This window comes from Amblyomma maculatum, chromosome 4, assembly GCF_055883805.1.
Source record: "Amblyomma maculatum isolate TAMU_Amacu chromosome 4, ASM5588380v1, whole genome shotgun sequence".
Taxonomy (NCBI): Eukaryota; Metazoa; Arthropoda; class Arachnida; order Ixodida; family Ixodidae; genus Amblyomma; species Amblyomma maculatum.
In genome coordinates, this window is record NC_139347.1 from 182,415,516 (window position 1) to 182,431,353 (window position 15,838).

Genomic DNA, 15,838 nt, shown 5'->3' on the forward strand with positions numbered 1-15,838 from the left:
GACACGTGGCCGCTCCGTGCGCTGCCCGTGCCCCTTGCCGACAGCCGAAGACGTCACTGATCCGTTCAGCAGCACACGAGCACGTCTCATGGCCTAACCGCATCGTAAAAGCGGGGCGCCGAAGCGGTGGTTAACATACCCTAACGACCTCCCACGTCATGTCGTAAACTACAATGACCGAGCTCCGCTTGATGCCACTCTATTCAACGACGTCCTGTTTCGTTGTACCGAGAGGTCTTTATTAGCTTCCCTCTTTCACGCAACCGATGTGTCCGCTGCTCTTTGCGCCAAGAAAAGGGGCAGTTAGTGAAAAGTGGCTTCCGACGACAAGAAAAGTTAGTGAGGGATGAACACGGCGCGCTCGTAAATTGGTGCTAGCACTAGCTTCTGGACTGCTGCGTACGAAAGCAATTTGCTGTGAAACGCAGTGCCAAATTCTAAAAAGAGGACATGCAACGTGATGAAGAGTTAGCATTGCCGTGAGGAAAAGATAGTGGTTTTGATGCTTTTTTGAGCACGGGAAACATATTGTCGTAAACCAACTTGCAGCGATTAACCTGCAGAAATGTTCAAGAAGCCTTCAGGCCCTGTGACTTCAAATAGCGTCCATTAGTGAACCCAAAGAACAAAAGTTTCGTGGAAACAATTATTCACTTCCGTTCTAAGATGGGCTTTAAAAAAGCGTCTCTACAATTCGAATATTTCAACGATTCATGAATGTTTATCGAACCTCAAAGCGATATAACAATTAAAACTCTTTTTTTTTTTCGGCACTTTAGCTTTCTGCATCGCTAATGAAAGCACGCTAGTAGTTGCTTAGGCTCCAAAAAATCACCACATGATGTACAAGACTCCCATTTTTAATGCCCCTATGTTGGGATTGTCAGCTACAGACAAATCAGATATCTATATGGCGTATTCCAAAGAATGAAGACCGTTGTGGTGAGGGCTCTTGAAAATGCTGCGTGCACATAAAAAAAAACGCACTAAGCACTGTTAGACAAGCTCTCAAGGGCCCCTCTCATTTTTCGCAAGACTTTCTAGAGGCCCAACAGCAAAAAATTAAAATACTGCTTTGGATATTTATGAAACTTCAATGTGCTTCCATACCATGGGGGTTTAAAGTTACCTTCAACGCAAGTCCTTTGTATGCAGCACATTAAAAAGATATATCAACATTCTTGCTTCCCGGTCAAGTAAGCAGTTTGCAAATCCGGCCTAACTAAAACGAGAACCACACCTTCTACAGTATTTTAAGTGCCACGTGCTGTCTGCGTATTTCAGGTGGTGAAAAGAGAAAGCTGCTAACCTTGCTTTGCACTAAGTAATATCCAGTCCAAGCATCCGCTGCATTTGAAGAAGCCGCGGAGCTTTCCTGAATTCTAGAGTGTCTTTGGACGGCGCGCCTCCACACGCAAAAAACTAGAGCTTCTTCAGGGTTTTTATTCTTGGTGGTAATGTGCTCCAGACACCCTCTCATTGTTTGCTGAATCTCATGCGCAGGTGCTTGGGAAAGACAATCGCTGCATTGCCTTCGGTGTTAATCTTATACAAAACCATCAAGGGTTCTCGTTTAGTCATAAAGGCTTAGGCCCAAATTTTCATGTGGTATGTTCAAACGGTACTGCGAAGGCAAGAAATAAATCATACCATCGAATAGAACGGGCCAAATAGCCTACTTATTGAGTGATATAAGCCATTTTTGCCTCTTTTGAATCATTGTCAAAGCAAATTATTGTGAAAACTACCAAAGACCCCCGAGTTATCAGAAAGGGATAAGGGTACATGAAACCTTCAGTTAAGAATACATTTACTTGCACTCTATAAACAGTTTGGTCTCCTATTTTCTACTCATCCACTAAAACGTATGGGTGGAGGTTTGTGGGGTCATTTTTCGGCTCCCAAGCGTTATAAAACGCACTACCCCGAATATATGGAGCGGACTACACTTTTTAAAGCTACAATATAGACCTTACAACAACAAAGCAGATGTAGATTAGAAGCAGATGGCCGCCAGATGTAGGAACAAACTCAGCTTATTATCTAGCACAGCCACTGCAATTACATTCCATCACAGCTATAGCATCGTTTGTGACATGAGTAATTCAGCTTGCCATAAAACGTAGTCTCCCTAAGAGTCGGAGATTCTTATACATAAATATTTTGGAAATAGCTTCTGCGGTGCATCTAGGGTGACCAGCACATCCTTTTGCTATGCGAGTATTAACATTCTTAGTATTGCAGCGGTGTAGTCATTGCACAATAATTTTCTTTCGGTGCCATCCATTGAAAGCGAGAGAAAACGCTTCACCCTCTTCCAGCGGCTTTCGTCAGCAGGTAAGCACGCATCGTAATTATTCCAAGGAACGTCGTCCGAGCTGTATGTCATAAGCGACTTTGATGGGCAATAGTTTCATATTTTATTATTAGATTGACACAACTGCAAAACGCGAGACAGGTGCGTTTTGTTCGTTGAGGGTAATTACGGGAGGATAGTGCAAGCATTCAATAGGCTTTAGCAGTGATCAGAGATGGCGCCTGGCGTGGTGAGCAATAGTACAAGTTATGCAAAATGAAACCCCGTAAATCTCCAGTAGCATATTGCCAATTAGAAGCACTGTAGGGAAGTCGTACCCTCAATGCATTAAAATCTTATCTGAGTACCTGTTCGTTTAAGATGGTAGGCTCAGCTCTACCGGAAGCGGAAAGAAACGTGCCTTCAGCCGCCACCACACTATGTGGCAATAACTGTGAGATAAAAACACAAGAGTGACTTTCCAGCCCATGCTCTGGCACCACCAGTGGTTCACGATTGATGCTCGTTGAGCTAGTTGGTTAATCATGACTTCGATAACAGCGCAGGTAGAAAGAAGAGACGAGAAGGTACAAGAGAATAGAGCGATGACTTCCAACTGTTTATTTCACCAAGCGTGACATGTATATATACACCAGCAAGTGTGAAATTTTAGAAAGGGAAAAAGAAACGACACTCGTCATGATGCCACCGCATAGCATCAGAAGCCCAATCTAATTCTGAGTTCCTTCTGGCTCAAAAAGCCCTATGGCATGCTCACACACTTATCTCCCACACGCGCAATTTTCACTGCCTCAATAATTTCTCTGCCTGATGCTGATGTTTACTTTCGATCGTGCATTGATTAAAAGCTTGTAGGCATGGCTGTTTCCGATGCTGACGTTCATATTTATTGTCGCAATTACGGCAGTGCAGGCTGAGCTGAGCCTGGTTTCCTTCTTTTAAGTTGTTACTGTGCTCTCTCAATCTTGATTTGACAGATCTGCCCGTCTGTCCAATACACTCGCAGCCACAAGACAAAGGCACGCGATACGCTACGCCTTCTTGACAACCGACGAAGCGGTTTTGATGATTAATACTGCAAGGGAGCTTCTTAGTTGCGAATGGGTTTATTTTCTTACATAATATTGATAGTTTCTGCTATGGTCTTTCCAGTTGTGATGTATGGATGCGAGAGTTGGACTGTGAAGAAAGCTGGCCGCCGAAGAATTGACGCGTTTGAATTGTGGTGCTGGCGGAGACTTGAGAGTTCCTTGGACTGCCAGAAGATCAAACCAGTCGATATTGTCGACCATAAACCCTGACTGCTCACTGGAGGGACAAATTCTAAAGTTAAAGCTCCGCTACTTTGATCATCTGATGAGAAGAGGGGAGTCGCTGGAGAAAGATTTGATGCTGGGAAAGGTTGAGGGTCGCCGGAGAAGGGGTAGGCAGCGAACGCGATGGTTAGATGGCATCCTCGAGGCGCTGCAGATGAAGTTATGTGATGTTAGGAAGATAGTGAGAGACCGGAAAGCGTGACGTGACATGGTCCATAGGGTTACGAAGAGTCGGACACGACTGAACGACTGAACTGAACTGAATTGATAGTTTCAACGGAGCAGAAAGCACAACTTGAACTCCTATTCACTTTCCGATTTTTTTTTCCAGATTATGTGATGTCTGGTGCACATAAGGAATTACAGCTACTATTCTGCGATCGTTCTTCTTGTGTACTAATTTTTTCTTCCTAACAAGGGGTTCAGGGTAACCAACATCATAAAGCCGACTAATCTGTAACGCCAGGGCTCCACGGAGCACATTTGCACAAGACTTATATAGGGAATTGCTTATACAGTGTTTCACTACACATTGCTTTACCAGCTTCGAGTGCACTGATACTGCAGGGAGAAGCGCTTTTTTCGCTCGAGGTTCATAACCCCAACAAATGTGATCATCAAGAAACTTTACTCGTACATCTAAAATCCTGATAGAATTTTCATGGGGCATTTCATGCGTCAGAAATAATGGAGACATGTTTTGTCAAAAAACATTACATACATTTTCAGCCCAAAGGGTAAAGTTCGCATTAGCATCGTCAATGATGATTAAAAGTCGTCTAGAATCTAAACACTTTTAACAGGTGGAAGTCAGTGCTCTATTCTCTTGTGCCTTCTCGTCCCTTCTTTCTACCTGCGCTGTTATTGAAGTCAATGGTCCACGTCATGCCGGATGCACGGAACACCTCACCAGCTTTAGTGACGGTGGCTGGTAGGCCATGTTGTCGAAGTTGAGCCTCATGATGACGTGCAGAGTGTTGAATATTGACTCCTCCTTCAAGACTTCGACTTGAACGTCCGTGTTGTAGAAGTGACGGCCCACCTCCTTGATTTGGCCTGCACGCGACGATAATCGCCATGTTTCTCTTGACGGTGCAGAAAAAAAGCGCACCTTGTCAGAAGAGTGCAGCCTCGCAAGGCTAGGAATGTTATGCCTTGTTTTGGTTCTACTATAGTACTCGTAAAAATCCACTGCTAGGAATAAATAGTTACAGGCCATATTCGTGTCTCATAAATGATTCTCACTTCCGGGATTACCGCAGGAATGTTGCGCAAGTGAAGTGGAATGCCTCTAGGCGACTACTGATTCATGCCGAGCTGTATACTATTCATAGTGCAAATCCATCTTATCACTGACAATTCTTAGGTTTTTAGTCTTCTACAAGCGATTATTTTCATTGCCCTCTTTCACAGGACGCAAGAACAAGAACGAATGCAGTGAAAGAAAATGCGTGCTCACCGACCGTGTACCAGAGGTATCCTCTGCGTGTGCTTCGGTAGTGGAGTGTGAGGCCTGTGGAGGACTCGTCCTCGCAGAAGAACGAGGGAGCCTTCATGCGCGGGTAACTGAACTTCAGGTACTCGTGCAGGTTGTCGAGGCCGTTTAGAAAGTCTCGCATGTGCCGCCCCAGCACCGACAGGACGCGGTCGTAGCCGTACTGGGCCAGGAACGAGACGAAGTACACGCCCATGCCTTCCAGGAACTCGCGCTCGCTCACCTTCAGAACCTGCGCATCACGACCAGTGATCAGGCACGCAGCACTTTGGCCCGTACAGCCTATCAGCACCCCTGTCACATGTACATGACTTGCTGCAGATGCCTAATCTGCCACCAAACCACAGGAAACCTTTCGGTACACGCAGATTGTGCGCCTGCACAGCCTCTCTTTTTCTCTCTGTGACATTCATAGCAATCAAACTCTCTTCCGTGATATTAATATTTCAAAAAATGGGTTTGCTTTGTTAAGCGTGCTCGACTTTATGTAGACTGAGTGGCGCTGCTGTATGCCGATACAATTTAATGGCACAGGCCCATTTATGTCAAACAAGAAACATTTTTTCGAATATCGCGTGCTCTTCAGCACCTTATATTGAAGTTTAAACATTTTAGCAATCAGCTCAGTGCTGATATTTCACAACAGCCGCAAAAGCCGATTTTGGTTTCTCCGAATCATCGAATATATATAACACCAGCGTTCCTAATACAATTCCTGTGATGTTTTGGCAAGCAAAAGGCCAGAGGCCGCTCATTTATCCGTTCAGAGCTCTTATCTCTGCCATATCGAACTTTGCTCTGGTACATGGTGCATATTACGAAGCACTATTTACAACTAATAGGACACAGAGCAATCCCGCGAGCATACCAAAATCAAATTATCGCCCGAAAAGACCCCTTGGTAATAACCGAGCGAGCTCTACCTCGCAGTGATGATGCTACAACTTTCAGCAACTAACCTTGTTACAGAAAAGCTGCGCGTATTTTGTATTCGTGGATTATTAGCTTCTTTTTAGTAGAACACGGGAACATTAGTCACGCTTCACTACATTTCGCTTGCATATTCATTTTATCATAGTTCGAGACAGCAGGACAACTTTGTCATCTTGTTTCACTTTTTCAGATTATGCCCGCGCTAATTCATAACCTCGACGGTCGTAGTGCAGTTTATTGAGATCATCATACTTTGAGAAAAACGAAAGCTACACGCGCGTAGCTGTTTTCCAACCACACCTAGAACATTTCTCAAAAGGAACCACGAACTCGTGAATAGGTTCTTCAAGTTTCTACTACCAATGCCAAGCTCATCTCTACGGCTTGAGTTTCGTCACCGGAACCAACCGTTTGGGCTAGGGGATGGTAAATGAGAAAGCAGAGTTATAGAAATGATATATATGCAAGGAATGAATTAAGTTTACGAAACGGAAAAGCTCCTAAAAGAAATTCACACTACCGCACCGACATAGATGCAGACAAACCTAAACTATTTTCAATTCTTCGTACAAACAACATGGTGGCGTGCAAAGGCTTTACATCCGATGCCGTTTATTTGTTTATGTTTCGCTTGTTCTTTAAGGGCAATTTTAGAACCTAGACATGTAAAAAGTAACTTCTCTTTTTCATACATTATATAAGCCTAGAACAATGTCTGCAAGTATACGTTCTCGACCATCAGATTCTCTTCCGTGAGCACATCCAAGCAGACTGCACTTTTCTCTGTGAGGCTCCACTTACGCTGTTTTCTTCGCCGAAGTGCACTTATAGAGAGGTAAGTTCCCTGTGAGCTCCGTTATTGTTGCCACTTGAGAGACGTGCAAGAGAAACAGTCCATTTTCACACTGTTCCAAACTCACAGCTCAATGATGCAGTCGGGTGCAACTGTGTCACCAGCCAGGTCTCTTCTCTCGGGTTCACAAAATGCGCTATCTGTAGCATCAAAAGATTTCTATAGGGTTCTAATCCCTGCGTTCAGTTGAGCTGTCAAGGCGTCAATATGCAAATATTCGTTTTCATTTCACTTTTTATTACGTTTTTGTTCTATTTTGAATACTTCTAAACGTCCTCAATAAACACGAGTCCAGTATTAATCACAAGCGCAGGAGCATTAAGCTACGCGAACTGGTAATCTAAGAAAGAATCACAAAAAAAAAAATAAAACAGCGCAAGACAGAACGGCACATCAGATAACAGCACGAGGAAACGGGACAGCGACAAACCGGAATATGAAAAAAAAAACACTGTTTGCAGAAGAGCGCGTTTAACTCATAGTGCCGTGACTAAACAGCGTGATTAAGGGTATATTCAATATAAAATCGAGAACCAATGCGGGTTGAGTTTAGGCGCGTGTCTGAGAGTGTCATGTTTGAAAGACTTACTCGTATATCTTTTGAAGAAAGCGTTACAAAGGGTGTGGCTGAATTCGTCTGCTAGTATATATTCAACATGGTTTGTTATTTCTATTCAACGAGTAACTTATGAATAGAGCCGAACCTTCTGCGCAAACCTTAGGAAACTTTCAACGCATTCGACAACAGAGTTTTAATTGATTATCGCATTATTTTCTTACCTTTTCTTTACAGGCTGTTTCCTAATTAGGATAGGTTATAAAACTACCTATAAAAGCAAGTTTTCAGGACGTTAGTACTAATTGAGTCGTAAGATACGCAGGTAAAGAAAATAACCTTTGAGGTGTCAGGCACATCCTCTTTCAAGTGGAAAACATGCTAATGATTGCCCTTTGACGTGTCTCAAGCGATCATTACAAGGCTATATGCTCTTGCTGCGAATACATTAATGCGCTGCACAGATCCTGCTTTGCCCGAAACTCGAGCTCGGCGCGAGTGTGTAATTCTCCTTTATTTTTCTGGCCCAACCCGGCTCAGTATCACGTATAGAACGGTGGGTGTCGTCTAATAGCTGTTCAAAAATATAAGTTGGTCCCTAATTCCGCCGTTTCTTGAAAGAGTTGAGTTCAGAACAGCGATAGACGAAAAGAGACAAATGCAATTATCATTTCTGGATTGCCGTTAAAAAGCCGCTCTTCGAAGCAGCTATTTAGCGGCCGTTCAAGGCCTTACATTATTGGAAAATAAAGATTAATATTATATTATTATTAGTTTTTTTTATCAAGAGGCTTCAAACAACAAGCTGCTATCACCGTGTAATTTATTTAAAGCACGAAATGACGTTACCTCCCGTTGTGCCGCGGTTGACCTTGGGGTCAGATTAGAGGGGGCTCGCATGTAAACCTAAACGAACTACGGCAAAACATTCTGTCTGCCCATTTGTGCATATCTACTGGACTGCTGCCAAAGCCCCACATGAATCAACAACAGTGTTCTTGTGGCTAGAGAACTTGGAGCGTGCCACTCCGCAGAGCCGCCAGAATGGCGCATGCGCGGTCCTCATGCCATGCGAGCTCGCAGGAGTGTCGAGATTGGGAGAAACCAATTACGAAGCCTTATCCGAATTAATATAAGCTATAGAAGGGGAAGCTCTGATGACGCATTTGGCACATACACGCACCTCATACATGGCGAGGCCAAAGGACCAAGCGCAAGCGAAGCAGCTATTATACTCTCGCCTGGACAAGCGGTACACACTGGTGAACGTCCTAGCAACAGCGCCACTACACAGCGGATCATGTGACATGACGTCATAAAGACACCTCCGATCCGCCGACTGAAGGTTGAATTTGCGGCGCCAGATGATCTTACAAGCTGCAGTGTAGTGAGTAAAGCTTCCACTTTAAAGCTCAGGTGAGAGCGCGACGTCACGCGCAAACCCATCGCAACTAAATTACCGTGGTCTCGCTTAACGCAGGCTCAAGGACATTCTCTTTAATGGCCGCTGTGGAGCCCTAAGGAAGCACGTAACGCTATCACCTCCTACATTCTCGTCATAGCAGATAGAGAGAAAAGCCATCCGTTGTCTTCCTGCTACAGCCATTAGGCGACAAAGTTTGGAATCAGAGAAAGGGAGAGGGAGACAGAGTGTAGATGGAAGAAGGTGAGAGGTAACGAGTGGCTTGGTGTACGTATTGCACATGCCTCTCTCATATTCTTTGCTAGAGCATAAAGCAAACCTTAATAATGGATCAGCTGTGCTAAAGTTCACAATAAAGAGCCTCGTATTTGCTGGAAATTTCTTCCATACTAATATATATCGATTTGCAGCGTTCCCTGGGTCTTTAGGTATTGGAAATGTAGCAGTGGACCTGAAAATAATAATTTTTATTTCTTGCGCACAATCTTTATAGTTCGGTTTCAACTCGCAGTACATATTATTTTACACCTACTTTTTGTGATTTATTTACTGAGCTGTTGTTTAGTAGCCTTCGTAAATACTGTAGTTTTCCATGTTTCATTTTGTTTAAGTCAGCTTGCTGGCAATAGTGGCGAAATTCGGTTTCTTCCACTCCACGTTGAGGCTATTTTTCTTTTCGGCCTAAATAATCTCTCCCTAGTGTCTAGACGTTTAAATTACTACGCATAAGAAGACAACGCTGAATATTTATCAATGAACGCATAGAACAGATCATAACGACAGGTTGTAGAAAAGGTGGACATATGGCTAATGAGCTTCTTGTTCACGTTCATGGAAAGACCAATACCTCTGCATACAGGTTGCCGCTACTGAACTCCACTTTTTTGTGCGTGCGAAATGTACTTAGCTGCAAAATTGGTGCTAATATTCACCTCAAGTTCAACAACGAGTAAGTTCTACTTTTTCTTGGGCGGCACATCGCAGTGCATACAGATTTCTGAAATTCTGTTTGCATTCGATTCTTATGCACTTCTGCTAGAAAAATCACTCAATAATTATTACCCTCTATTCAAACTGTCATTCACTTAACGCAGAAAACTGATTAAGCATTTTCGCTTCTGCTAAGTATCAGGTCACAACATTGCGCAAATACGCGTGTGTGCCCGATTGCTATGAGTTGCACATTGGAATTCAAAGGGCCTGGTCGAAATAAGTCTGACGTCCTTCACCACAGCACAATTTGGAGGTGTTTTTTTTGACAAATGAACCAGCAAGAAACAATGGAGCTAAAGAAAATCGAATCATAAAACAAGCGAGTTTGGAGTTTCATTTAGATGACGTCCACCTTTAGCGGAGATAACCATTACAACTAGCCAACCTGCTTACTCTTGGCAACATCTTCTATCAAACTGTTTTCTATATATTTATTTCTTCTGGGCAGGAAAAAACTGGGATTCGAAACATTTTGACCTTAGATATGGGGGAAGAATATCTTCAAACTAGGCACCAGCATAGAAGATGAGGATTTACAAGCACACAAGCAACGAACCAAACAAATAACCAGAAGGGAAATTTGAGCACGCTATTCGTCGCACAACATGCAAAGCAGGACGGGTTTACGGCATTCCTCTCTCGCGCTAAAATTAACAGTCGACAGATGAAATTAACACTCGGTAGCATGAAATCTGAGCCCTGCTCTACCCGTCTGCAGGTATTTTGGTTTTTCAACATGCCGTGTGCAATGAATTTGAAAGGGACGTGCTAATGTAGGTATATTTACAGAATATATGCTACATTTAGGGCACATAACTATCCTTCCCTTGATACTCATTCCTTTCTTTTTATTTTTCAAAAGAACCTGCTCTCGAAAGGCGCGTGGCTGACGTCGGCCCCCATTTCGCTTCTCCCCAACTACATTTCACCTCGGAAATACTAATGGGCACACAGGTACCGTTATTAAAAATATGACGTGTTCGTATTAAAGCCGCCTATCTACGGCTCCCTTTCTGCATCCTCTCATGCGTACATCATCCTTTTACTCCCTGTAATATTGATTCAATATTGTTATCTCATAATTGCACATTACCGTACTGTCGTTTATCACGGAAAGGAATTGCTGAAACGTATCCGTGTTTTAGTGGCACGAGTTAAAGATCCCCTCAAGGTCCCATCAAGCTTCTGTGTCAGCAGGCTTTCTGCAGTCAAGAAATAGTTCATATCTAGAAATAGTACTTTGTGTCATTGCTATGTCTCCACCTTTTATGCTGGTGATACCTTTATCATGATGGATCATTAGCTCACCAAACTTGCTGCTTTATGCGAGGCAAGTACATTACAGCTGCTGGAAACTGTATTCAACTCCCAATTCCGTCATACTTATCTCATCTAAATTTAGACTCCTTAAATATCGGCTTTCCGGTCTACCTGACGTTGTAATCGAAACATCGGGATAACATTTTCCTCCGCTTAAATTTCAGCAATGGTGCTATCTCTATAATTCGATAGCACGCATTTAGGTGTTGCTTAACCTATGTCACATACGCGACTATCTACGCGCGTGGCTGTGGTAGCCAGCGACATACTTGCTGTGACCCTTCATAATGTGTGAGCTGAACGGACAACGTCTTTTTCTTTCACTGTTTCCGGTACAGCAAGGACATGGTTCCTCAAATGTCGTCCGATAGAATGATGTATAGAGGAATAAAAACATTTATGTGGTTTTTAGGGTTTAATCCTCAAGACCATTAAGGCTACGAGGGACGCCTTAGTTGAGTGCACTGTGAACTTACGGTTATTTAACCTTCCCTGATGATTTTCACATCCATCAAAAGCGGCGGCCGTGGCCGAGATTTTACTTGCCTCCTGACCCCTTGGCCACCGCATCGGGGCAGTAGGAATGATAATGACACCATGCAGGTGTGTTTAAGGGGAGTATTTTTCTCTTCCTAAATGACTTCAGCAAGCATTATGATTCACGGAACTCGAAGCCGATAGGGTGATTTCGCAATGGAGTCGTGCTACTATTGTTTTGTTCGTCCTATATCTTGCGCTCGTCCTACATCTTTCTCTAAAAAAACGGAAGCCTCACTTTTGATGTATACTAGGCGCCAGAATAGTTTCCATGATATGCATGACAATGCGTTGGCTTCGGCATTACAGCCGACTTTCAGCTGTTTAGTATTGATGTCACACACTGACAGTGCCTAGACCTTAACAATGGCCTTTATAATTTTTGAAAGTATTCAACAATTAAAAAAGCAGCGCCATCGGCGATAAAAATGATGAACTTCCAATGCCAGTATAAATGTAAGCTTTTCAACATTAACTACCGCAAGGCACTCTCGCGTCTCGTGTAATTTCAGACTTCAAAATTACGCGAACGTGGCATACAAAGGAGTTGCCCTCCAACGGCTTGCATATGGAGACTGTTCGTTTAACTGACGCATCGTAGTAGACAATTGTGATATGTTACGGTAAAAAATACTAACATGAGCTCATCTAGTGAGTAGTTTCTTCTGTGTAATTAGTTCGTATAGCCCATTTCACGTTCTTCTAAATTACTTTGGCGATTGTGAGAAAAATGCCGCTAATATGAAGGAATAAAGCGCCTCTAAACAATGACGATGCCCGAAAATTGTTCAAGGTTTTTATAGTGAACTCATATTCGGATACCTGGCATGCCATCGATGTTCCTTAGTTTCTATGTCACAGTCAGAACATATGAAGAAAAAAAATGTTGATGTCTTCGATATTGAACGTCAGCGCCATCTAACGTTAGGCCATGGGCTTGGGTTATGCGTTCCATGAGCATGCGCGACCAAAACAAAACAGTGCCTGCCTTTGGGTTCTCGACCTCATCTCGCTCCAGTGCTCGTGCTTGATGCCGCCAGGTACGCGCTTAATGATATGTAACTGTGGCCGGGAAACCAACGCGTTCGAAGCGAATCACTAACCGGCTAAGCAAGTGCAGTGTGATATCGGGTGGTTGCTCGGTTCAAAAGCAACTGCAAGTGATAGCGGATGATTGCGTGTTTCACACAAGCACCAAGCTGTGAGTGCGAGAACTGGACCTAGTTGGTTGTTTGGTGTCTGTTTTCATCCTGCGCTGCTGGCGTATTGTTTGACGGCGTCATTTTGGGCCGGGGTATCAGCTATAATGAGCACAGTATTTGGCATCCGTACAGATCTAGAAACTTGTCTTCCTACACAATAAACTACAAGGGCGGTGAGAGGTGCGTATGCAGGAACGCACTTTAATCCGCTGCCACTCGCGCTTGCTTGCCTGGCCGTATCGTTGCACTCGAGAAACACAGTGGCCTCGCGGTGCTCTGGCAACAATCACAGCCTCACAGGCAGAATGACCCTAGCGGTACGAAAGGTACTCGCAAGGCCGGAGCTGGACAGTTAGCGATGAGCAGGCATCCATCTGAATCGCCGGGCATGCACACGGGACGCATAGCTCAAATCTAGAGTCTAACCTTAGAAGTCGTTAATTTATTCCGCAGCGCACCGTCGGCGCGCTCTTGACAAGCTTGCTCAACAGAGTACAGCGCCTGTGACGTACGCACAAAGTTTGATGAAACTCAGGCAATATATAGTGACATCAAGCGCTCACATTTTGCACACATACATTGTTTAAAACTGTTCTTCCTATGAGACTTTTGTACAGCGGTATTTGCATCGCAGGCGTAAGGATAGCAGAACTGTTTAAAACATAGCACAGCCCTAAGAACATCACACTCCAAACTTGAAGAAGTTGGAACATTGACAGTACTTTCTGGCCGATCTTATTCCCAGGTGAAAATCGCAAACATTTTCTCATCTAATAATCATTGCCAGAGGACATTGATTCCACAGTACAATTTTGTATATGAGCATTGCACGGGTTTGCAAAGGACATTTATTCGACATTACAATTTTGCATATGGGCACTGCGCGGATTTGCAACGAGTGTGCAGTGGAATGGCGCAAGAAAGCCTGTCGTCACGGCTGGATGCGAAACCTACATGCAGCCAGCAGCGTACTGCTCAATGAGCCGCCTCATCCCCATGCTTCAGTTGCCGCCCATCGGAGCATGCGCTACGACCGGGTTGACCCCGACACAATCGCCTCTGAAGGATCACCCCGCACCAGCTGCTTGGAAGAGCGCGCTCTGTCGCCGCCGACTCGTAGAGGAAATCAGCGGCCCCCTTCGAATGCCAACGGTCCGAGCGGGGGTTTCTGCATGCAACCCCGGCGACTAGCTGGCTAGCGTGCACGCCGCCAGAACGGCGATCAATCTTTTTTAAGCGCTTCCGAGCGGTGGGAGGAACGCTGACATGAGTCGCAGCGACCTATCGGAAAAATAAGGAAAGAACGACCACTCCTGTCCGGTCTGCAATTGGTTGCCCCTATGCTGCCATGGCCTACACTACTACACTCGGTCAAGTGCGGTCACGTTGTCGTGAAGCTTGGGTGGACATCGCGGACCGTGCCCTGGGGAGCCGTGCCGGGGTGTAAAGACGACGGCGCATGGCTCGTTTCGCCATCGCCCTCTGGCGATATGTCCACAACGCTGCGGCGCGCTTGGGCTTTGATCCCCACAGAGGTTTGAATGACTCATGCCATCCCTCTTCTCCGTTACAGCTCGCTACTGACACGTTGTGCGCGATGAGCTGCAAGAATGCGTTTGAAATCAGCCGCGCTGAGAAGCGACGCTCCTTATGTCGGTGTGTGAAAAATGACCTCTCTGGTAGTTTTCCAGTATTTTTTCCGCGAATATTTGGCATGTAGTGGTAGTAAATGTGTCAAATTTTTACCCTTCTATGGTTGTTTTTTTCTGCCCGTTGCAATAACGCAGCATATATTTATTCGTAATGTGGGGAAAACAAAATTTGAGCTTGCTATCGCCTCATCCAACCCTATGTCGCCCTGTATATATAATCTTACTTAGCTATAGCTCGTCGATCACTATGAACTCTGTTTCGCCGCATTCGTTTCTAAGTTCTGTGCTTTGAAATACGGAAAATCAGCTAATTATAAATATGCCTTTGAAACAAAATTAAATATAGTTAGTGTTCCGGCTAGTTGGTCGTTCCGTAGTGGGGTCAAACTGCGTCACACCCTGAAATTTACCCCGAGTAAAACTATGCAGCGCCTCATATTTGCCCGTGTCAAACTTGCAGCGCCTAAATTCTACCGTAGTGCCAAGAAAGAAAAGTCGACCCTTTATTTACACATCAGTCTACACCTCGTTATTGCAAGCTTGCACCGACTCGATCACTTTCAAAAATTACTTAGATCAAAGGTATTATTTCTGTTGGCACTTACTCTTTTGCGTCTGCCTGTAAGTTGTCTGGTAACAGTGCTGTCAACAGCATTGTCGACAACAGCCACCCTCATTTCAAAGATCGCAAACTTTCAAAAAAACGTATACATGCACAACAAAGAGCAGCAAAGCGAGAGCGGTCGAGTTCCTCACCTTGCAGGCTTTGCTGACGAGCTTGTGGACGAAGTTGTCTGGGTACACCTCGTGAGTGCTGAAAGAGGCTAGCTCGATTCTAGACCGGCGTCGGATCTCCTCCCAGCGATCGGCACCGTACACCGAGCATACGTACTGACTCAGGTTCTCGAATATGAGCCCGTACATGGTTGGGCGCTTCGGGGTTTTTTCTGCTCTGTGCTTGCAACAGTTCTTCGACGCGGACACACTAGGCTTGCAGCCGCTAGCAAGGACGCTTCACAACCACACAATATTACTCTTGCAAATTTTTCTCGATGTGACAAACTCCTCAATGCAGCGCTGGGTCGGGGACAGTCCTCTCGGGGAGACACAACCACGCAGGTGAGGCAAGGATTCCGAGCGAGGCGCTCGCCACGCTCCCGTTTGTCGTTGCAATGATGTCAGCTGTATCGTCTCTCATCGTCTCTCTAGCTAAGCAGCGTTCTACACTGCTACTCGTTTTG

At 44.7% G+C, this 15,838-nt stretch overlaps 1 protein-coding gene across 1 annotated transcript in view; it reads right to left on the bottom strand.

Moving 5' to 3' along the window:
- Positions 1 to 15,521, bottom strand: part of Gyc88E (Guanylyl cyclase at 88E) — a 132,150-nt gene extending 116,629 nt beyond the window's left edge. The window contains exons 1-3 of the mRNA XM_084600127.1: positions 15,354 to 15,521; positions 5,093 to 5,360; positions 4,544 to 4,689 (exon numbers count right to left, since the gene is read on the bottom strand). Coding sequence (XP_084456253.1) covers positions 4,544 to 4,689; positions 5,093 to 5,360; positions 15,354 to 15,521 — 582 coding nt within the window. The remainder of the gene's footprint in view (positions 1 to 4,543; positions 4,690 to 5,092; positions 5,361 to 15,353) is intronic.
- Positions 15,522 to 15,838: the final 317 nt, after the last annotated feature.